Below are 24,330 nucleotides of genomic sequence, written 5' to 3'. Positions count from 1 at the left end.
AGCCCGAAGCTGCGTAGTGTGCCATTGACAGGACCGGAAACAGATCCTCTGTGAGTCACGTGGTGCCTCAGCAAGAGGCTTCATGATGGATTTTAAGAACCTTGGGAACTCTGCCGTCCAATATGGAAGCCAGTACCATACGCGGCTGTTGAGCACTTGAAATGTGGCCATTCCTGCTGGGGATGGGTTGTGCGTGCAATAGACACTCCAGATTCCAAAGACTTTGAAAAAAGACTGTCAGCTACCTCAGTAAGACTTTTTATGTTTGCAATGTGTTGAAGTGACTGTATTTTGAGTATACTGAGTTTAATATCCCACCTGCTTATATTTTTAAGCTTTTCTAATGTGACCACCAAGAGAGTTTTAATTACATGTTGGCTGGCTCCGCATTTCTCTTGGACAGCATTGAGACAGAAAGCTAATGAGACGGAGAGGAACGTGTTACTTTGGAAATTCCTTTTTTGATACTGGAAAGTACCCCTCCCCCCACTTTATTTCCTCACAGGTATAAATTAACGTAGAGGAATAAATTTGGTGACATTTTATAGGTCTTTCTGGTCACAGGTAACACACTGCTCTGGGAAGAACAATTCTGGGTTCTATATTTAACTTTGAATTTAGCTGCTGAGTGACTTGATGTGGCTCAGGGCCCCATTTAAAAAAAATCTATCTAGTCCATCTGTCACTTTTGTCGTGATTAAATATAAAATATGTGAGCACACTGTCATTTAAAGTATTACTTGAGCATAGAGTGGCATTATTATTGTTGTAAAACTGAGATACTGATTATTATAGTTTCTGGATTATGAAAGCCACCTGAAACAGATATTAGTGACTTTGAGTTCAATACTTTTTGAAATAAAGGGGTAAGACAATGTAGGTCAGTCTTGTAAATATTTGTGCAGAATGTACCAATTCACAGAAAAGCTCTAATTATTTCTACCTTGATGTAGATAAAAACTTATAAAGATGAATTCGTTTTTTCTTACTTGCCTGAAAGAGGTTGTTACCCACCATCAGCTTTTAGAAAAATAATAGGGGCGCCTTGGTGGCTCAGTCGGTTAAGCGTCTGTATCTCCCTATTTCTCTGACCCTCCCTGCTCACGCCGTTTCTCTTAATAAATTAAAAAACATAAAAAATTTAAAAAATAATATATTGGAGGGAAAGTTACATAACATAAAATGGATCATTTTATTTTTTAAAAATTTTTTAACGTTTATTTTTTTGAGAGACAGAGAAACAGAGCACTAGTGGGGAAGGGCAGAGAGAGAGGGAGACACAGAATGTGAATCAGGCTCCAGGCTCTGAGCTGTCCTCACAGAGCCCACCATGAGATCATGACCTGAGCCGAAGCCGGTGCTTAACTGACTGAGCCACCCAGGCGCCCCTAAAATGGATCATTTTGACGTGAACAATTCAGAGGCAGTTAGAACATTGACACCGTAGTACAATCACGCCCTCCATCCAGTTCCGGAACCTTTCCTGCATGCCTTTTTACAGTGATGGTTCTGCCATGCCTTCGACAAGGAGTGTATCTGTCACGCTTTGGTTTTTACAAATCCGATGGACTTTTCTCTCCTCTTTCTTGGACAGAGCCCGAAAGAGCATCCCAGACACATACGCAGAGCACCTTATTGCCAACGGGCTCATGACCCAGGAAGAGGTGTCGGAAATCAAAACCTCCTACTATGCAAAGTTAAATGACCACCTAACTAACACGGCCCACTACAGGCCCGCGGCCACCAACCTGCAGGCCCACTGGCAGGGCCTGGTGCAGCCGGAAGCTTGCGTCACCACCTGGAACACGGGTGTGCCCCTAGACCTCCTGCGGTTCGTTGGCGGGAAGTCCGTGGATGTGCCGGAGGGACTGCACATGCACAGCCACCTTCTGAAGATGTACGTTCAGGTAGGGAGCGTTCCCATTCCCGGGCCTCATTTGGCTCGTGCAGCAAAGTCGTGTTGTTCTGCTCTTTTCGGTTGGGCTAATGCATTTGACATTCATTGTATGTCACCAGGTTCTGGGAACTGACCCTAGTGATGTCTTGGTAGTGATACTCTCTCAACTCAGATTTATCTCCTTGCGCTTTTTTTCTTCTTTCCTTCGCACACATGTACAGGTTTTGGTGTTGATAGTCTATTCAGATTTTGTCTATTTCTCATTTTCCTCTACTTACTTATTCATTCATTCATTTACACATACATGTTTAATACATGTACATGCGCTACATGCACATTATCAGAAATACAGAAGGACAGAAATGTGTGTTTTGATTTTTTTTGATCAGTGAAGAGAAACCACTTTCCTTTGAGGGGGCCAGCTTAAATAAAAATAAATACACATCAACACACTTACCCTCAAAGGCAACCATTCAGACCCATACGTGGGATGATGATTTACATATTGTCTCACATTAAAGATAGATTGCAGTTTTGGTTTGCCTGGGGCTTGGGAATTTCCTGGAATGTGGGATTGTGGGAGCAAGGAGTTAATGGTCTTTGTCTTTCTTAAACTTGGGAGGAGTCACTTTGTCCTCTAAATGATTTTTACAATGCTTACTTCATTTTTAGGTTTTTTATTTTTACTTATTTATTTTGAGAGAGAGAGAGAGAGAGTGGGCGTGAGCAAGCCAGCAGGGATGGGGCAGAGAGAGAGAGAGAGAGAGAGAGAGAATCCAAAGTAGGCTCCTTGCTGTCAGTGCAGAGCCCAACACAGGACTTGATCTCACAACCATGAGGTCATGACCTGAACTGAAATCAGGAGTCAGACACTTAACTGACTGAGTCGTTCAGGCACCCCTAGGCTTTTATTATGGGTATAGGGACTCTTAAAATAATCTATGTACTTACCATCCAGCTGAGGAAATAGAATATTGTTAGTGCAATTCCCCGAGTGCCCTCCCTGGGCCATCTCCTCTGCTTCGGGCACAGGGTTCACCACCAACCTGGGTGCCTACTTGTTTTGCCTGTTTGAAAGCCTATAATTGTTGGGGCACCCGGGTGGCTCAGTCAGTTGGGTGTCTGACTTTGGCTCAGGGCACGATCTCATATTCCATGAGTTCGAGCCCCACAGTGGGCTCTGTGCTGACAGCTAGCTCAGAGCGTGGAGCCTGCTTCAGATTTTCTGTCTCCCTCTCTCTCTGCCCCTCCCCTGCTTGCACTGTGTCTCTCTCTCAAAAATAAAATAAAAACATAAACAAATTTAAAAACCTACAATTGCTATCATACTCTCTTGTGTCCCTTCTGCACTTTATGTTTTATTTAACATTCTAATTTTGATACTTCCTGTTGTTGCATTATGTTTTTTGTGTAGAAAAGGGTATAGACTCTTAAAAGTGTCTTTTTTCTCCTCCCCTTCCATTTTTTGCAGTCCAGACTGGAGAAAGTGATGGATGGAACAAAATTAGACTGGTCTACGGCAGAAGCCCTTGCCTTGGGCTCATTACTTGCTCAGGGTAAGACATTTCTGTTTAGTTGCTGGTAGGGAATGTTTTTTTTTTTTTTTTTGACATTTGCTGTATGTGACCCCTGTGGTTTTGAGGGACACTATCTCTGGTTGTTTTCAGTGACTAGAGAGGTTCTAAAATGTGTTAACCTTCCTTACTTGACAATATTGTTTAATCTTTAGAGTAAGTCGTGTTGTAACCTTCATCAGAAAATAGACTTTAGGACATTTCTTGCGGGTACACCAAGGGCCCTGTGCTGCATGAATTGGAAAGATATTTTCCTCTAAAAATTGTAGGGCAAATGATGGCTCTCCATTCTTGTATGGACTTGCCTTACACAGACTTCTGAATATAGGACAGGTATATTTTAATATGGTTAATCTATTGCTAAGGGAAATTCTCAGGATGAACTGATGGGTAAGAATTCAGGGTCACCGTGCCTTGTTAATACATGGGCCATTCATGGGAATCTTTTTTTTTTTTTCTCTTTTTTCCTACTTGCTTGCTTAAGGTTTTAACGTACGTCTGAGCGGACAAGATGTTGGTCGTGGAACTTTTAGTCAGAGGCACGCAATGGTTGTTTGCCAGAACACTGATGATGCCTATATCCCTCTGAACCATATGGACCCGAATCAGAAAGGGTTTCTAGAGGTAGGATGTCTTATTGTCTATTGTAAAATCCAGGGGCTGATAATTATAGTTATAGGATTCTTAAAGCAGCTAGAAACAGATGTCAGTAACTTTGGGTTCAATCTTTTTAAAAAAAAATTTAGGGGTGCCTGGGTGGCTGAGTTGAGTGGGTGTCTGACTTCAGCTCAGGTCATGATCTCACAGTTCAGGAGTTCGAGCCCTGTGTTGGGCTCTGTGCTGACAGCTCAGAGCCTGGAGCCTGCTTCAGATCCCGTGACTCCCTCTCTCTCTGCTCCTCCTCTGCTTGCACTCTCTCTCTTTCTCTCTTAAAAATAAATAAATACATTAAATTTTTTTAATTCCAGTATAGCTGACACGGTGTTTTAGTGGTTTCGGGTGTATAATATAGTGATTCAGGACTTCCATACCTCACCCAGGCTCATCTAGATCAGTGAACTCTTTTTTTTTTTAATTATTTTTTAATTTATTTTTGAGATACAGAGAAACAAAGCATGAGCAGGTTAAGGGACAGAGAGCGTAGGAGACATAGAATCGGAAGCAGGCTCCAGGCTCTGAGCTGTCAGCACAGAGCCCGATGCAGGGCTCGAACCCACAAACTGTGGGATCATGACCTGAGCTGAAGGCAGACACTTAACCGACTGAGCCACCCAGGCGCTCTCAGTGTACTCTTAAAAACTGGTTACCACTAGTTTCTTCTCTAAGAGTCTGGTTTTGTGTGTGTGTGCCTTTTTCTTTTTGTTCATTTCTTTTGTTTCTTAAATTCCACATATGAGTGAAATCATTTGGTATCTGTCTTTCTCTAACTTATTTTACTTTGCATGATACCCTCTAGATATTACTCAGCCATACAAAAGAATGAAATCTTGCCATTTGCAATGACATGGGCTCAATCTTTTATAAAATAAAGGGTGCTGGATGGTGGTGAACGTGGGTCGATACATTTGGAATGAAGTGTCGTACCAGTGAGTAGACTAGAGCTTCTTCTTACTCTAGCTACTCCTCTGTAGTCATGTAAATGTCAAATGGATGTTCATCTTGTCAATCCAAAATTGACATTATAATCCCTGTGTTGCTGAATTCATTAAAGTAAGCCAAAGATGTGGATAATAAGCCAACATTTCTTGCCTGTTAAAAAAAAAAAAAAGAAGTCTTGGGGCAGCTGGCTATCTCGGTTAGCAGGCATGGAACTCTTGATATCAAGGTTGTGAGTTAAAGTCCCACGTTGGGCATAGAGGTACTTTAAAGGAAAAAAAAAGCCATGTTTCATCAAGGTTACCTTATTTTCTGAGGCTTAGTGGACTTGATGAATGTTTCTATGTGCTAGTTGCTGGACTGTACTCATCAGAGTCAAGGCGGACACCAGGTCTTTTCATTTTTGCCTCTGCCAACAACTAGCATAGAGCCGGGCATATGATGTTTATTAAAATAAATTGTCCTTCAAGGTATGCTTAATGGCACGTCATCTTTTTTTTTTCTACTCTAGTCATTTCTTTGAGTATAATCTTGAGTTTACTGATACTCAATATTAAAAAAAATTCACTTGTTGGGGTGCCTGGGTGGCTTAGTCGTTAAGCATCCGACTTCAGATCAGGTCATGATCTCATGGTTTGCGGGTCCAAGCCCCGTGTTGGGCTATGTGCTGATGCTCAGAGCCTGGAGCCTGTTTCAGATTCCATGTATGTGTGTCTCTTTCTGTCCCTCCCCTGCTCAAGCTCTTTCTCTCTGTCTCTCAAAAATAAATAAACATTAAAAAAATTTTCACTTGTCAAAGCAAGATTCTGGGATGATTACTTAAAAGGGCGTGAAGCTCATCTTTTCTTTACATTCGTTTAAACTCTACCCCTGGATCAAGTTATATTGGTGATCTAGTTACTGAAATGTTAAATATCCTGCTTCCCCAATGTCTTTTATTGAATTGTGACTTGATATATAGTATCAATTCATTTTGAAATTACTAGTAGAAAGCCCCACGTTAGTGCCTTGCATCTGTTATGAGGTTGTCATCAAAGATTTCATAATTATCTAAAACCATGTCCTTTATTACTGTAAATTATTTTTTTAAACTTACATCCAAGATAATTAGTGTATAGTGCAGTAATGATTTCAGGAGTAGAATCCAGTGATTCATCCCCTACATATAATACCTAGTGCTCATCACAAGTGTCTTCCTTAATGCCCCTTGCCCATTTAGTCCACCCCGCCACCCACAACCCCTCCAACAACCCTCAGTTTGTTCTCTATTAAAACCATGTCTTTTATATTTAGTACCTTAGGAGGAGCTCCTGCTTGCTCTTGGTACTGAGTGATTGGTACTGCTCTTGGTACTGAGTTAACGGAGCAGTGGTTTGTCTCTATGGTGTGTGCACTGTGAATTCTGCAACTGAGCGACATTCCTTTGTCAGTAGTGGCTCCCAGGAAGAGGTGGGGGCCACTGTTCCCTTGGTGACTCTCGGCCGCCAGGTTGTCTTTCCCCTCTATCCTGTGTCTCAATCTTTGTCTTTTTTCTATCTACATTTATGTCATCACGTTGTACATTATATATATTTATGAGCCATCTCAAGGATGTTTTGGGGTAAATAAAAGGATTAATAAATCTAAGAAATGAAAGTAGATGTCTGTATACAAGAGTACAAAGTTCAATGACTGGTCGGAGCAGGTGCAGCGAGTCTCCTTGGGAAGTCAGGAAAACCTTGGGAGAGGAAGCCGGATTTGAGCTGGGCCTGGAAGGACTTGAGGAGTTGCCTAGTCTGATGCATGTAGGGAGAACATTCCAGACACCATAGAACATACAAAGCCTGTGAAGCAAGAAGACAGGAACTACAAATAGCTTCGTGTGACTGGAGGTTAAGTTGCAACGTGGAAAGAGGAGTAAGGAAGAGTAGACTGGCCAGATTGCCCACATGGTGAAAGCCTTGGAATGTGTGTAAGATGGAAACCATGGACGAAGTTTGAACAGGTGATCAGATTTTTGTATCAGAAAGATCCCTCCTCATGGTACTTTGGAAGCTGAAGATAGATGATACCATCAGACAGTTTTTCCACCCAGCTTTATTGAGGAATAATAGAACAATTTCTTTTTTTCTTTAAAAATTTTTTTACTGTTTATTTATTTATTAAACTTTAAAAAATGTTTTTTTATTTGCTTTTGAGAGACAGAGAGAGTCAGCAGGAGCAGGGGAGGGTCAGAGAGAGAGGGAGACACAGAATCCAAAGACAGGCTCCAGGCTGTGAACTAGCGGTCAGCACAGAGCCCGACACGGGGCTCGAACACACGAATCGTGAGATCGTACCCTGAGCCGAAGTCTGACACTTAACCAACTGGGCCACCCAGGCACCCTGAATGTTTATTTATTTTTGAGAGAGAGCATGAGTGGGGAGGGGCAGAGAGAGAGGGAGACAGAGAATCCAAAGCAGGCTCTGTACTGCTAGAGCAGAGCCCAACATGGGGCACGATCTCACTAAAGATGAGATCGTGACCTGAGCTTAAATCAAGAGTCAGATGCTTAGCCAACCGAGCCACCGAGGTGCCTCTATTTTATTATTTTTTAAACTGAAGTCTAATTGACGCACAAAGTTGTATTAGCTTCAGGTATACAATATAGTGATTTGATAGTCTACATGTTATGCGTTGCTCACAGTGTAGCTACCGGCTGTCACCTTACAAAGCTATCACGATACCACGATGTTCCCTATGGTGTGCCTGTCATCCCCGTGACTTATTCCAAGACTGCAAGCCTGTACTTCCCGCTCTCCTCCACCCGTTTTGGCCATTCCTCCCACCACCAACCCCGCCCCCCGCAATCACCAGTTTGTTCTCTGTGTTTATGGGTCTGTTTCCATTTTTGTTTGTCTTTTTGTTTCTCTTATTTTTTAGATGCCACATATAGGCAAAATCATATGGTGTCTGTCCATCTCTGGCTGACTTATTTCACTTAGCGTCATACTCTTTTAGGTTTACCCATGTGGTCATACGACTGGGTAGAATCACGTTGCGTTTAATTGTCCTCAGAGGGGCACCTGGGTAGCTCAGCTGCTTGGATGTCCACTTGGCTCAGGTCATGATCTCGAGATTTCTGTGTTCAAGTCCTACATCAGGCTCTGTGCAGACAGCTCAGAGCCTGGAACCTGCTTCAGATGCTGTATCTTCCCTTCTCTCTGCCCCTCCCCTGCTCATGCTCTCTCTCTCTCTCTCAAAAATAAATAAAACATTAAAAAAACAAAAAAATTGTCCTCAGAGATCTAACTTTGTATTCTGCTTTTCTTTTTCTTTTTTTTTTTTATCTTAACGTGCTGTGATGGTTCTTTTGCTTTACTGTGCAGATAGGATGTTAGAATAATGGATTCTAACCAAAGGTAGGTCTTCTTTTGGTAACTTTCCCTCCTTTGTTTTGTGATATATTTTTTAAAAGCTTGTGTGACACAGGTTTACTCTAAGCAATCAAGGTCGATCATCTGAGAAGTTAATTTTGCTCATCCTTAAAGAACACCTTTAATGCCCACATTACGTTCTTCCCCCGCTTTTCCTTGTGCCACGTTCCCCACATGCATCACTCACAGAGGACAGATGTCCTTTCTCAAGAAATGAGGAGATAAATGGAAAGAGAGCTCCCCTCTGGGCCCCTCCTCCCTTCTGAGAGGTTTGTGACATTTTACCTTGACTGATCTATGTCCCCAGCTTTCCTTGCAATGACAGTGTTTCTGTTCTCGTCCTTTGCATTAGATCAGCAACAGCCCGCTGTCAGAAGAGGCCGTCCTGGGATTCGAATATGGGATGAGCATCGAAAGTCCCAGGTTACTGCCCCTCTGGGAGGCTCAGTTTGGCGATTTCTTCAATGGTGCTCAGATCATCTTTGACACGTTTATCTCTGGAGGTGGGTGTCGGCAGATGCTTGTGGACTGGTGCACAGCACCGGCCTCATGGGGAGAAATGAATGAGATGGGGTCATTCACTTGAGGAGAGTTTAGGGCTGCCCAGCCATATCCTGAGGTATGGCGGCTCTTGGCTGGTTATGGAAGCTGTTGGAGGGCTGGGGGCCACTCTGTCACCCTACAGGCAGCACTTTCTCCAGGCCAGTGTGCTTGGCCGTAGGGAGGAGGAAGTGTGCCTGCCAGCTCCTAGATAGTCTGGCTTGCGGTCTGCACTTGGGGCAAGTTGAGTAACTGTGACATGAATACTAAGCAGTTGGTGGGGACATAGTAAGCACTTGTGGTCAGAGTGAATAGCAGCCTTGAAAATCCACTTCCCTCAGGGTGCCTGAGGCTCAGTCAGTTGAGCTTTCAACCTCAGCTCAGGTCATGATCTTGTAGTTCTCAAGTTCAAGCCCCATGTCATAGTTGGATAGTCGGGTTCTCTCTCTCTCTGCCACTCTTCCACTCATGCTTTCTCTCTCTCTCTCTCTCTCTCTCTCTCTCTCTCTCTCTCTCTCAAAAATAAAAAAAAAATAAAGAAAGAAAGAAAATCCACTCAAGCCAGGGATGTTCAAGCATCTGAAGGCTGGTAGTTGTGCATCTTTATTGTTTTGTTTAAAAAAATTTGTTTAAGTTTATTTATTTATTTTGAAAGAGACAGTGTGAGTTGGGAGAGTACAGAGAGGGGGGGGAAAGAGAGAGGTAGGCTCTGCACTGTCAACACAGAGCCCAATATGGAGCTCGAACTCATGAAACTGTGACATTCGTGACATGAGCCGAAGTCAAGAATCAGATGCTCGGGACACCTGAGTGGCTCAGTCGGTTAGGCATCCGGCTTCGGCTCAGGTCATGATCTCACGGTTTGTGGGTTCGAGACCCACGTCCAGCTCTGTGCTGACAGCTCAGAGCCTGGAGCCTGCTTTGGATTCTGTGTCTCCCTCTCTCTCTGACCCTCCCCTGTTCCCACTGTCTCTCTCTGTCTCTCAAAAATAAACAAAGAACATAAAAAAAAAAAAGAATCAGATGCTTAACCTTAACCAACTGAGCTGCCCAGGAGCCCCTTGTTTTTTGTTTATTTGTTTGTTTTTTTTTTGAGAGAGAGTGCAGGTGAGCAAGGGAGAGAGAGAGAGAGAGAGAGAGAGAGAGAGAGAGAGAGAGAGAATCCCATGAGGGGCAGAGAGGGAGAGAGAGAGAAGCAGGCCTCACCAGAAGTGGGCTCGAGCTCACCCACCTGAAAATGGGCTGGAACTCATAAACCCTGAGATCATGACCTGAGCCAAAGTTCAATGATTAGCTGGCTGAGCCCCGCAGGCGCCCGCTTATTGTTTTAAATCATCATTTACAAAACCAGAACCTACTTATTGTACAATTCAAAGTATCTGAAGTACACGTGTGAGTCCCCGTCACCCCACTTCTGGGAGTACCCAACCCGCGGCTTGGATTTTGTGCACCCCAGTCGTCCCTCTGGCCGGGTTTCTCTGTAACCTCGTGGTTGTAGGGAAGAAAAGTGCCTGGAGGAGACTGGACTTTGACATGTCCGGAGACTGTCCGGAAGTGTCCGCACCTGCAGCCTGGGGCCAGTGGCCTGTGGTGTAACTGGTGCTGTCGGGGGGAAGGCAAGAGGCATCCTCGCTCAGTACAAGTTGTGTCTGCAATGGGAGCAGAGCGGCCCACGCTGTCCTTGAAACCGGTCCAGTCACCTCGTCATCTGTCTTCCGTCTGCTTCGGCCCGTTCAGTGACCGGGTCACATGGGGCTTCAGCCGCAGGGTGGAGAGTGTCCTGCTAAGCGTGTAACACTGCTAGGAAGTGCACGGAATGGACAGCAAACTAACATTTGTGTCATTACCCGTGTCACTTCAGAGAGTTCTCACGCCCTGTCACGTGTTTTCCCAGGGGAGGCCAAGTGGCTCCTTCAGAGTGGCATCGTCATCCTCCTCCCCCACGGGTATGACGGGGCCGGACCCGAGCACTCCTCTTGTCGCATAGAGCGTTTCTTGCAGGTGTGTCTGACGCCTTCTGGACTTCAGGAAATGTTTCCCTGCTTCCTATGTCCTCTGAAATAGACCTATCTCCTGTGGGTACTTACTGCGTCCCTTCAACTGTGAGGCCTAGTAGTCTCTGAATGAAACTGGTTCAGCGCACTGTCAGATTTCCTTATCAACACAACGCTTTGGGGATATGAGTATCGTGGTTTTCTGGCAATTCAGGTTGTTCTTGTCTGGAAAAGATCGGTGGTTCCCAGACCAGGCTGATCCTCAAAGTCATCCACAGAGCTTTTTGTAAATAGAGATCCAGGGACCAGCACCAGATCTGATTCTGGAGAGTGTGGCCCAGGAACCTGTATTCTTACCTAAAAAATTATTTTTGAGTAACGATAGTATTTTTATAAAAGATAATTCATGATCATTAAAAAATGTTTCAATAGCCATGCAGAAATAACCAGTTTTTATTTGGTAAGGATCATTACTATGTCTTTTTATGCATGTGGCTTCCTAGTATTTTATTAAGAAAATCTTCGAGCACACAGAAAAGTTATAAAACTTTACAGTGAACATTCATATGCCAATGCCTTGGATTCTACCATTAATATTTTATTCTACTGTACTTGTTTTGATCACATCTACTCATCTGTCATCCTTCTGGCTATAAATCTGTATTATCTGTTGATGTGTTTCAGAGTAAATGGAGGCACGTGTCCACCTACACGTTACAGATGTGTAATCCGTACACTCATCCTAAGTGCACGAATATCACTAATTATTTTAGCACCTGCGCAGATAAAATATGTAGCTAGATGGCAGTTTAGTCGAAAGGTAGAACAGTAGATGGATGGATGGTTATGTCGGAAGGTAATAATACAGAAAAATGGTTTTATAAAAAGTGGCTTACAGAAATAAATAAATTGAAGGTTACTTAAAGACTAATGTGAAATACAAAACTACAATTTAGGGAGGAAATACAGGAAACAGGTATGCGGGAGGTACAGTTTGGGAGTCCTCAGTATACAGCTGGTTTCCCTTAGGACTGCCCGTGTCCTTACGCCTGAATTGGGTGATCTGAACATTTGCTCCTTTCTTTCCTTTCTCTCCCAGATGTGCGACAGCCTAGAAGAGGGGGTAGATGGAGACACGGTGAACATGTTCGTGGTACACCCAACTACTCCTGCACAGTATTTCCACCTGCTCCGGAGACAGATGGTCCGGAATTTCCGCAAACCCCTCATTGTCGCTTCTCCCAAGATGCTGCTCAGGTTCCCTGTAAGTAGGAACAACTGGTTAGGAAGCCTTTCTCCTTCTGTCATTTCTAGATGCATTTTCCTCTATTTTCTATATCCGTTGTTATTTATTTAAAATGATTTTGGCTTTTTAAAATTTTAGGGGTGCCTGGGTGGCTCAGTTCTTTAAGCATCCGGCTTCCGATCAGGTCATGATCTCACAGTTCGTGAGTTCGAGCCCTGCATCAGGCTCTGTGCTGATAGCTCAGAACCTGGAGCCTGCTTCCGATTCTGTGTCTCCCACGCTCTCTCCCTTTCCCCAACTTGCACTCTCTTCCTCTCTCAAAAGTAACTTAACAGTAATAAAACTTAAAAAAAATAAATAAATTTTAATTCCAGTTAGTTAACATACAGTTTATATTAGTTTCAGGTGTACAATATAGTGATTCAATACTTCTACGCATCCCCCTGTGCTTATCCCGATACGTGCACTCCTTAATCCCCGTCACCATTTAACCCAACACCCTCACCACCTCCCTTTGTGTCTAATTATATTTAAACAGAAACATCCAGGGATGCCTGGGTGGCTCAGTCGGTTAAGTGTCCAACTTTGGCTCAGGTCATGATCTCACAGCTCGTGAGTTCGAACCCTGCATCGGGCTCTGTGCTGACAGCTCAGAGCCTGGAGCCTGTTTCAATTCTGTGCCTCTTTCTCTTTCTCTCTCTCTGCCACTCCCCTGCTCGCACTCTGTCTGTCTCTCAAAAATAAACATTAAGAAGTTTTTAGAAACATCTTTTAATTTTATTTTCTTTAGTAAAATTTTTTAAACTGTATATTTATTTTTGTGTGAGAGAGAGAGAGACAGCACAAGCAGGGAGGGACAGAAAGAGAGGGAGACACAGAATCTGAAGCAGGCTCTGGGCTCCGAGCTGTCAGCACAGAGCCCAACGTGGGGCTTGAACCCATGAACCGTGAGGTTGTGACCTGAGCCAGTCAGACATTTAACCAACTGAGCCACCGAGGTGCCTAACCTTCTTAGTTTTAGCTGGCCTTGCAGCTTTCTCTCTTTTAAAAAAGTCTTTCCAGAGTAACTAGGAATACAGAGACCACTTCATCTCGCTGTGAGCAGAAACAGTTCTTCAGAAAAAGTGTTAAAGTGCAAAGAGTCTAAGGACCAATATCCTTCCCTCTTCTGTGGGGAGTGTGTTCCAGGACTCCCAGCGGACACTGGAGACCGCAGAGAATACCAAACCCTATGTATACTATGCTTTTTCCTAGACAAACCTATAATAAAGTTTAATTTATAAACTGGGCACAGTTAGAGCTTAACAACAATCATTAGTAATAAAATATAGCAGTCGTAACAATATACTATAATAAGGGTTACGTGACTGTGGACTTTCTCTCGAAATACCTTCCTGTACTGTACTTACCCTTCTTGGATGTGTGAGGTAACAAAATGAGGAGTTGAAGCGAGGTGAGTGACGTAGGCACTGTGACGTGGTGTGAGGCCGCTAGTGGCCTTCTGACCATGTGTCACGATGAAGATCATCCGCTTCCGGTCAGCCATGTGTGACACAAACTGTGGAAAGCAAAACCACAGATAATGGCATCTACTATACGTATTAATGGCAGCAAGTTGGGAATTTAAAGTATTTGGATGAAAACCAGTGATATTATTCATTAGCTTTTACTTAGATTTTTTTCCTGTTAAATGATATACTCCTGTTTCAAACATTACCCCAATTTCCCACCCGCTCTCAACTCCAGCTCCGTTTTTTTTCCTTAGTGAAAGCCCAGCGCAGGGCTTAAACCCATGACCCAGAGATCACGAGTCTCGTGCTTTACTGACTGAGCCAGCCAGGCGCCCCTCCCGCTCTTTCTGATTCCTACCATAGGAAGTGGGAGCTGACCAAGGGCTCCGGTTCAGGATGGAGAAAGATTGATTCTATCACACATTATTGAGCAACAAGAATAAATACAGAATATATATTTATATATATTATATCTATATATAATTTATATACAATATATTTTATTTCATGATGTATATATTTTTATTTTATTCTCTTTGTTAATATTATTTTTTTGGGTTACATTGCCATATCCTGCATCAGTGTGGCTGCCCGTCAAAATGGCATATTCCCAGTTGGGGCTAGACTGTAGGATATGAACTAGACAAGGAAATGGGATCAAATCCCTAACCTTGCCTTCATTAATGGTCTACTCTATGTTCTTTGCAACAAGTATTTATTTAAATTGAGCTCCTTAATACCAGTTCTTTTCATCACAGAAATATCCGTGTATTGTTCCTGTTTGTTCTGTGTCTCATTAAGTTTCACTTATAAATTATGGTCAAAATCTTGGGGCACCTGGGTGGCTCAGTCGGTTGAGCATTGACTTCGGCTCAGGTCATGATCTCACAGTTTGTGGGTTCGAGCCCTGTGTCGGACTCTGTACTGACAGCTCAGAGCCTAGAGCCTGCTTCAGATTCTGTGTCTCCCTCTCTCTCTCTTCCCCTCCCCTACTCATGCTCTGTTTCCTTCTGTCTCAATAATAAACACACACAAAAAGTATGGTCAATAACCGAAAGACGGAAATCATTGCCCTAGCTTAGCTGTTTTCATTCACAGGTTCCATGAACTGTCCTCTCCGATTCCAAGAAATTAAAGCATATTTTTTTATTGATATTAAAGTGTGATTGAACTGAAATGTTGATTCACAAAATGTTATTGTGGCATCAGACAATAGGCAATTTTAAGTCACCTTGAATAAATAATTTTATTCCAAAATATACAGAATCTGTATTTTTGGGAAAGATATTGTGCTTATTAGTACACATGTTTACTTATAGTCCTAGGTGGGAATTTGATATTATTTCCTGGTAAGGATCCTAATAAGGAAGGCACCTTTGGCTCTTTCCTTCAGCTGGTAGATTGGGGACTTTTTTCCCCTCTCCTTAGGCAGCCGTGTCAAGTCTGCATGAAATGGCACCAGGAACAACATTCAAGCCGGTCATTGGCGATGCATCTGTGGATCCCAAAAAGTAATTTGATGTGTATCTCTGTTTTCATATTCTGTGGTAGAATTTTAATTAGTGGGAAAACTAGTTCATGTTAAGGAGCCCACAGTGACCCAAATCTCCCGTATCCTGAGAGAAGTAAGTCCTTTGTGTCCGTGGGGGCAGGAGTGAGAGTATGTGTGGACGAGTGAACTTTGGAGGCGGAACCCAACTCCGGAGCCCCCCCCTTCCCTGCTTCAGGAATGACGCCTTTTTGTCTGCGTGGTCTCCTCTTTCTTCTGATGCAATTCTTTCAGATGTTTGTCCTCCACTACGTTGTCCCTTTCCTACCCCACAGTGTTAAGAGTCTAGTGTTCTGCTGTGGCAAACATTTCTATGCCCTGCTGAAGCAGAGAGAATCCTTGGAGGCCAAGAAGGGTGACTTCGCCATCATCCGATTAGAGGAACTCTGTCCTTTCCCACTGGAGTCGTTACAGCAAGAGATGAGCAAATATAAACATGTTAAAGGTACAGCACTGGGCTTGTTGGGGTTCTGGTTTTGGATACCTGAAGCCTAGTCCAACCGTCTGATGTGAAAAGAGGTTCGGGGGCAGAGAGAGTCATTAGGAAATGGAATCTTTTGTAATCTGGAAATATGAAAAAAAATCCTGCTAGAGACAATGTCTCCTTGTCTTTTCTGGTGTCCCTTTCCGTCTCCCCTTCACTCACTGAACACATGTCATTTCATGAGAGGTTGGAGGTAATCTCTGCTATAATATTACTTAGGATAAATCAATGTAAGTGTAAAAGGCAAGGCTTTTTGGGGCTGCCATAATTGGACTGAAATAATTGGATGTCTATGCACTGGGTACAGAAATTAACTCAAGATCACACACCTAAATATAAAACATAAAACTCTAAAACTTCTAGGAGAAAAAGGAGAAAACCTTTTTGACCTTCAGTTAGGCACAAAGTTCTTAGCTGTGACACTAAAAGCACATCCCATAACAGAAAAATTTGGACTTTATCAAAAGGAGAAGCTTTTGCCTGTTGAAAGAGGTTGCAGAGAAAATAGAAAGACGAGATGTGGACTAGGAGAAGGTATTTGCAAATACATATGTGATAAAGGACCATCCAGATTGTTCAGAGAGTTCCCAAAACTCAACAGTAAGAAAAACAAATAATTCAAGTTTTCAAAAGGTGCAAAAGATTTGAACCAAAGAATGGAGTAGCAAACAACCATATAAATAAGTGCTCACCTAGAGTCAGTGATAAGGGAGATGCAAGTGAAACCAAAATGAGCTACGGCTACACACCTAGGAGAACGGCTAGAATGAAAGCAGTAAGTGGGCAGCGTCCAGTGACGACGCGGAGGCAGAGCACCCGGAACCCGTGCTCACCGTAGGAAGGAGTGGAAACCCGTCTAGTCGCTGTGGAAACGTGCGTCAGTTCCGTGTAAGGGTGCACACAGGGCTGCCGCACAGCCCAGCGTCCACCTGGAGGTGTTTCCCAAGAGAAATGAAAACAAGTTCACAGCAAAACGTCTACAGCAGCTTCGTCCATAATGGCCCCTAGCCACCAGCACGTCCTTCGGATGAACAAGCAGTCCGAGGCACGTCCTTACAATACATGCCACTCAGCAGTGCGACAGTGACCTATGGCTACAGGCAAAATCACAAATGGATTTTGCCAGTTCAAGGGAGCCAGAGCCAAAGTCTCTAGACCATATGATTCCATGTATCTAATGTTCCGGAAAAGGCATAGGGGCAGAGGAAAGATCAGTAGTTGCCAGACGTTGAGGGGGTGGAGGGGTTGCCTTGAAAGGGCCAGGTTGAGGGAATTTGAGGGGTTGATAGAATTGTTCTGTATCACAAATAAGGTGCTGGATATATGACTATGCATTTGAAAAAAAAAAAAAGGACAAGCAACATTAAGCTGTCACAGAAAAGGATATATTTACTTGAGAGATATACATACATGCACACTATGTATGTACGTATGTGTATACATATGGATATAATGTGTCTGTGTGTAGATATATAATGTATGTATGTTTTCACTGTGTATATGTATATATTGTGTGTGTATTAAAAATTTTTAAGTCTTTATTCATTTTTGAGAGAGAGAGAAACAGAGCAAGAGTGGAGGTGGAACAGAGAAAGGGGGAGACACAGAACCCAAAGCAGGCTCCATGCTCTGAGCTGTCAGCACAGAGCCTGATGCAGAGCTCAGACTCACCAACTGCGAGATCATGACCTGAGCTGAAGTCTGATGCCTAATCAACTGAGCCACCCAGGAGCCCCGTGTGTGTGTGTGTGTGTGTGTGTGTGTGTTGTATGTTTCCCTGGAGCACTAAAATGAACTTTCTGGGGCGCCTGGGGGCTCAGTCAGCTAAGCATCCAGCTTCAGCTCAGGTCATGATCTCACTGTCCGTGGGTTTGAGCCCCGCATCAGGCTCTGTGCCGACAGCTCGGAGCCTGGAGCCTGCTTCTGAATCCGTGTCTCCCTCTCTCTCTACCCCTCCCCGTTGATGCTCTGTCTCTCTCTGTCTCAAAAGTGAATAAAACATTTAAAAAATTCCTTCTATTTAAAAAAAAATAAAATGAACTTTCTTCTGTTACAGATTTTATTTGGAGTCAGGAGGAGCCTCAGAACATGGGTCCATGGTGCTTTGTTTCTCCAAGGTTTGAAAAGCAACTGGCCTGCAAGGTAATAGCTTTCTCTCTTGTAACGTCTTGCCTATGTGTGTTATTTCTCTTGGAGTGCCGAGAAATGGGTTTGTCCCCTATGAGCCCTATCCAGGGCTTGAACCCATGAGCCGTGAGAGCATGATCTGAGCTAAAGTTGGATGTTTAACCAACTGAGGTACCCAGGCACCCTTCCAATTCTTTTAAAGATAAACAAAAATATAAAATCTAATTTTAGGCTCTTTTTTCAGAGTAAAAGGTTGCATGTTTATCAACAAAGATACATATGTGCACATGCTAGTATCATGTAAGAAAAAGTGATTATACTTAAAACAGTAAAAACCCTTCCCCATCAGCTACCTTTCCCACTAGTGCATTCAGAAGTTTTGTCTCAGGGCTCAGTATCCAAGCCCTGGGGAGCAGGGTGAAGAGCGGGCTTATTTTACAACGTGGGAGAAAAGATGGCCACTACTGCTTGTCCCAGGCTCCTCCACATGGCTGGCCTCCCTCAGAGGCCAAGTTCTTCCTGACCGTGCCGTCGGAAGGGAGGAACAAAGGGAAGAGCAAATGTGCTTCCGTTGATGTTCCCAATCGGCTTCGATTAGGACTCAGTTTACACACGTGTTACTAGTTTGCTGGGCCCAAATCACTTTCACTTATAAATACTTCTCATTTAGGAAAGTCTGCAGGTAAAACCGACTAGTAATCACTGAAGAACAGGACATAATTCAAGATTATATCTCACCTCACGGTGCCTTGAACTTAGTTTTTAGTCGTGACGGATACCTCCTTCCAGTGTATTCTAGGTATCTTATTACTTTGCCAAAAAGGTGATTTGTGGTTAAACAAGCTACGAGAAATGCATGGACTGCCTTGGGGGAACGAAGCGGGGCTCTCATCAGGTTCAAATGCCGTTTTGTTTCTTTTCTGCTCCAATGACAGCTCCGTCTGGTGAGCCGACCCCCTTTGCCGGCACCCGCCGTGGGAATCGGCAGCCTTCACCTGCAGCAGCACGAGGATGTCCTCACCAAGACCTTCGCTTGATGGTGTCCGTCGAACCACTACTATTTCCTCTTCAGAAATCTTCTGTGAAAAGAAAGGCTTGCTTCTGCACTCTCTCCTTCCGTTAGGTAACATGGAAAGCCTCTGTTTGTCTAAGATACTGGGATTGATGAGGCGGTTTAATCAGAATACGTGGAATAGCCAAGGGAATGAATTGTCCATCAATACACGAATCGGACCAGTCCATTTGATCCTTACAGGTACAGCGGTGTTTAGTTCTGGTTAGATCTGAGTGAGTTGCAGGCTAGTTCCTGATCCAGATTTTTCTCAGACCACTCTTTCTGATTAACTATATACGCTCAGGAAAAGTTCTTCAGCCTGAATCTACAGCTCCATACAGATTACCTCAACACGACTTCTCAGTTTGCTTGATGCGTGGCACTTTAATTTTGCCATTGTGACTATCAGTATTTCTTTTGACGTGATATCCAGTGCTGCTTTGCAGCCACTGTAGAAAATGTTTCACCAAGTTCTGTAGCAAAACCGTATTCGTCCTGATTCATGGTTTTCAATATCGTTGTTTTCACCCATTGTCCTAAAATATCAGTCCCATTCGATACAAGTCTCTGGATGTATAATCTTTGTGTATAGTATTATTAAGGAGTTTTAGCTACAATGAAATTGATTTGTGGGCAACATAGTATCTTTCCCCCCTAAACTGTTATCTTGATATTTTTAACTGACTTTGGGTGTCTGATGTGGGGATTTCAGCTCCTGCCTAGTCAGTCTTACTTCTAAAATGTGTGACGAAGTGATGTTCGTTCGTAGCGTTTAAAGAGCTTTTTAATTTTGACGCTAGAAACTTCCCCGCACCGGGTACTTGGGGATTTATAGACATCACTGACCCACTCCGTTACGTCTGAAACTCTGGGAGCATTAACTCAACAGCAGCAAGTGGGGTGGCTCCATGTCCCTTGGTGCTGTAGAGACGCACGGCCTACCGTTCTCGGCCCGGGCACTTTTCTCAGGAATGACGGAGCACGTGCTGGGGCACTGTTCCTGGCAGTAATGTCCTTCAGAATCAACGGGCGAGGTTGTTCTGGCCACGGGAGTGGAGTCATGATTCACATCTTAAATGTGTGCATCAGTATATTGATTTCATATTTCTGTAAAACTTGTCTCCTTTTCATTCCTCTGCACCTTAATGCTTCCTTGCTGTGTCAAGACTTACAAATCATGTAACTTCCTGTCATGCACGTAACTCAGTCATTTCTAGTGCTGCTAAAGTTACGGAGGTCTGTTTCATGAGAATGGTTATCAATGTTGTACACTGAACCGGAAAAACACAAAAGCACTGTCATGTTTTTCAGATCTCTTGGTTTCTTGAGTTAAACACTTCAAAGTTTAAGCACATAATGAGATGGAAAACTAGGTTTTTTTCTCATTTTTTAAAAGCTCAGTTTAGAGTTTTCCAAATTTCTAACTTTTCATCTCTGGTATCTTCTCCACCTTGAGCCATAAAATGTGTCTTCTGAAAAAAAATATGACTCCTGTATCTTAACCTTCTTACTTTCAATCACTATGCAACATAGGTCAGCATTTTGAATCACCTTGTAGGAAGGGACCATTTAAAGAATTCCAAATCAAATACTCCCATAATAAAGCATGGGATAAAAATACCATAACAAAGTAAAATAAAAATATCTTACTATATTTCTGAGAGAAAGTTGGTAATGTGATATTTGTATCCTGTTCATATCTATGCTAATTAAGTTCGTATTCAATGAAGAGCAGGCTCAAATGGGGTATTCAGTGAATAGAAATTTTAACAGTCATTAAAAATGTTCATTTTTTTCTAAAGTGATGTATTCATAGTAAAATAAATTTTTCTTCCTTAAGAACCATTTTTCCTCTGTCTCCCTCTCTCTCTTCCCCTCCCCTACTTGCTCACACTCTCAAAAATAAATAAAACAAAAAAAGGGGTGCGCCTGGGTGGCTCAGTTGGTTGAGCATCTGACTTCAGCTCAGGTCATGATCTCGTGGTTCATGAGTTTGCACCCCGTGTTGGGCTCTCTGCCGTCAGCACCGAGCTGGCTTCAGATCCTCCGTCTCCCCCTCTCTGCCTCTCCTCTACTTGCTCTCTCTCTCAAAGGTAAACAAAACATAAAAAAAGAACTATTTTTCTCAGTTTTCTTTGTGCATACTATGAGGAAAATATTCTAAAGCGTAACCTCTTTTAGCCTGACTCTAATTACCTCTGAAGTTTTATTATTTCAAAGAATTCCTTGACTAAAAATAGAAATCGTATCCCTTTTACAAAATTGAGGAAATACAGTTTACAGAAATTAGGGATTATACAGGGAGGAAGTCACAGATAAGAGTCAAGACTTTTAGATCCTGAGGTCCAGAAAGCTTCACCTCCATTTTTCTTGGATTTTCTTGGATATTTGGTTTTCATCTTCAGCTTCTCATAAGTTTCAGGCTAAAACCATCACAGTTTTGGGACATTTGGTCAACATGCTTAAATCCTCAATATTCATAACCCACAACGATGCAGATAAACAGCTCCTAAATTACTCTATGGAAGTAGTAGTTCATTGCCATGGTTGTATTTAAATCTGTTAAAACCCAGTCTAAAGCAGACTATCATTTCCCCATTGACATTTGCAAAATCAGTTAATTTTAGAAAACTTTTAATTAGCGTGTGTTACTCTAGGGGTGCTCAGTCGGTTAAGCGTCCGACTTTGGCTCAGGTCATGACCTCACCATTTGTGGGTTCGAGCCCTGCGTTGGCCTCTGTGCTAACAACTCAGAGCCTGGAGCCTACTTTGGATTCTATATCTCCCTCTCTCTCTGCTCCTCCCCTGCTCATGCTCTGTCTCTCCCCAAAATGAATAAACATGAAAAAAATTTTTAAAAAAAGCGTGTTACTCTAGTGCTGTTTCCGTGTGTCGTCTCTGATTCATACGGAGAACAGGCTGCAATTGAACAAAAATAAGACCTGACCCTGTAAGAGTAGAAAGGTATTTCCTCAATAATTTATCGGACAGCTGCTGCATATATGATATTGTTCTGGACATTAGACATACACAGCAGGACAAGAGAACTTGGTTTGCCGTTTGTCCTCAGTGGACTAACCATCTGATTGAGATGACGAAGTATTTTCACGTAGAGAGAAATGTCTTGTTGGACGTGCGGGACGGTGGGGGACGTGCGGGACGGTGGGGGACGTGCGGGACGGTGCGGGACGTGCGGGACGGTGGGGGGCGTGCGGGACGGTGGGGGGCGTGCGGGATGGTGGGGGACGTGGAGGACAGTGGGGGACCCCTGATACACGCAGGTTAAGTGGCACACTGCGGTTATTCCAGAAGTCCTAGGTAGCAGGCAGTAGCAGAAGGACTGAAGGGTGCTGGCAGGGTGAGTCACAGCAGTCATCTAGAGTGTCCAAGGTTATTCCCGGGCTCTTACTTGAAAATGGAGCTGTCCCAGAAAGAGGAAGTAAAGAGAAGTGCAAGCAACTTTCCTTCCGTCAATTAGACTTTCACTTTCATGCAACTTTACTGAAAGTCATATTCATGAAACTACCTCATAATCTAGGGCCAAAACTGTGTGCAAGTCGACCCTTTGCAAGTCACTGTAGATGATGCCATCTAGAAGTTTATGGATCATAGGGGACGTTAGACAAGCATGAAAATGACTAATACAAAGTAGAATGAGGTAAGAATGAAGTCATAGGATGAGAGGTTATAACTAGGGCAAACTGGATTTCCCCACAGTGGCGAGAGCAGTATTTTGCTCCACCTGCCCTTCTAGAACCTTGCCGCAACTTCACCTGGAGGTAGAGTCTACCTTCCATCTCTCTTGAGATTGAGCAGGATTTTGTGGGTGCCTTTATAAATATAATGCACTAACAGTGATGCTGGGTGACTAACACGGATGTCCCTTGGCACCCAGTGAGGTGCCCCAGGCACCATGAAGAAGTGGAGACACTGGAGCTGACAGCGAGCTGCAAATGCTGGACTTGTGAGAGAGCCTATTCAAAGTCTTGGAGCTGTCCCAGATGACCCCAATTAGAGCAGAGACCCAGCATCTCCAGCCTAAATTGCCGCGTGTGTGTTCAAAGATAAACAAAGCCCCACACCAATTACAGTGGTCAAACAGATTTTAATCAGTAGTGTACTATTGCAGTAGAAAAGAGTCCAGCTCGAACTGAACTCTAATTTGTACGGAGGAGACCGGAGTTTTAAAGGGAAATTAAGAGAATAGGGAGTGGGTGGTGGGGTTCGGTAGTGTCAGGGGTGTGAAAAAATTACAAAAAGCTGGAAGGAGGAGGGATTGGTCCATGTGACAACCCTTGTGGGTTTGTTAACTGGTGCTTATGGAAGTCAGGCTCCCACCGTCCCCAGAGTCTGGGAAACAGAAGCCCTTATCTTCAGGCGTTGGTAAATTCTTGGGGCGGTTTTGAGTTTTCCAAGGCATATTTTCTAAGGGAGAGCTAGCGTCATCTTAGAGATGGACCTGTTAGAAATTTTGTTCCTGTTTTAGTCTCTCTAGCCCAAGGGAAAGCCTCCTGGAGAAAGGGCTCAAAGGAGTTTGGTCAAGGAAAAACTCTCTCTCACATACACACATGAATAATTTGTCTCCTTCTTGGACACAGATCTAAGCATTAGAACAGATCATTGGATTTGGTGATTATGGGTCAACAGGGACCTTTGAAGTAGCTTGTTTCATTAGAAGAGTAGAAGTTACATTGCAGGGGGTTAAAATTGGGTTAGGAAATACATTTGAGAGGCTTCTGTGTGTCAATCTCTCCTTAATTTTTCACACCTGTAGTTTGTAGCTGTTATCCTTATTTTACTGATGTAGCTCAGAAAGGTTAATTGCCCAAAGCCATTAAGAAGGAGAGGAGGGGATTAAACTGTGGGACTGGCTGGTTTCTAGGACTGCTTTCCTTTATATCACGCTGTCCGGGAAGGGATAAAGGGGACAAAATCCTGATCTCTGTATATCAGAGAAGCTGCCGAAGGAGCACATGCAATAGAGGACAGTTCATAAGCTATTAACCATAGGCAAAGTGTCACAGATATTTGACAACTTCCAAGAAGTTCTGATAAGGCGCGAACAAAATAAAAAAGGCTATTATGGTCAACCCTGCTTCTCCGGGCGGCTTAGCCCCACGTCTCAGGATTGCGACACTCGGGCGGCCGCTTTGGTCGGGTCCTGACCCGTCCCACGGGGCGCCCGGGAGGCCCGAGCCGGACCAGGCGGTCCGAGGAAACCGCCACTGCTTGACACCAAGCTCGGAGACGAGCTCAGGCAGGAAAGGCCCCGGCCGCCATGGTCTCGCCGAGGCAGCTCCCGAACTCCGCAGCGAGCCTGGAGCACGGCCACTGGAGCGCCGGCGGTAGCCATGGCAACGTG

General features: G+C 43.7%; 1 protein-coding gene across 1 annotated transcript in view; it reads left to right on the top strand.

The window, feature by feature from the left end:
• DHTKD1 (dehydrogenase E1 and transketolase domain containing 1) overlaps window positions 1-20,810 on the top strand; it is a 53,067-nt gene extending 32,257 nt beyond the window's left edge. Inside the window, exons 8-17 of the mRNA XM_029955780.1 lie at window positions 1,595-1,907; window positions 3,369-3,453; window positions 3,956-4,095; window positions 8,816-8,966; window positions 10,898-11,004; window positions 12,097-12,261; window positions 15,183-15,265; window positions 15,579-15,748; window positions 17,844-17,929; window positions 18,850-20,810. Of these exons, the coding sequence (XP_029811640.1) occupies window positions 1,595-1,907; window positions 3,369-3,453; window positions 3,956-4,095; window positions 8,816-8,966; window positions 10,898-11,004; window positions 12,097-12,261; window positions 15,183-15,265; window positions 15,579-15,748; window positions 17,844-17,929; window positions 18,850-18,951 (1,402 nt within the window). The 3' untranslated portion in view covers window positions 18,952-20,810. The remainder of the gene's footprint in view (window positions 1-1,594; window positions 1,908-3,368; window positions 3,454-3,955; window positions 4,096-8,815; window positions 8,967-10,897; window positions 11,005-12,096; window positions 12,262-15,182; window positions 15,266-15,578; window positions 15,749-17,843; window positions 17,930-18,849) is intronic.
• Window positions 20,811-24,330: the final 3,520 nt, after the last annotated feature.

The sequence above is a fragment of the Suricata suricatta genome, chromosome 10 (assembly GCF_006229205.1).
Source record: "Suricata suricatta isolate VVHF042 chromosome 10, meerkat_22Aug2017_6uvM2_HiC, whole genome shotgun sequence".
Lineage (NCBI taxonomy): Eukaryota > Metazoa > Chordata > Mammalia > Carnivora > Herpestidae > Suricata > Suricata suricatta.
The sequence above is the reverse complement of the archived record's forward strand: the minus strand, read 5'-3'. Positions and strand labels throughout refer to the sequence as shown.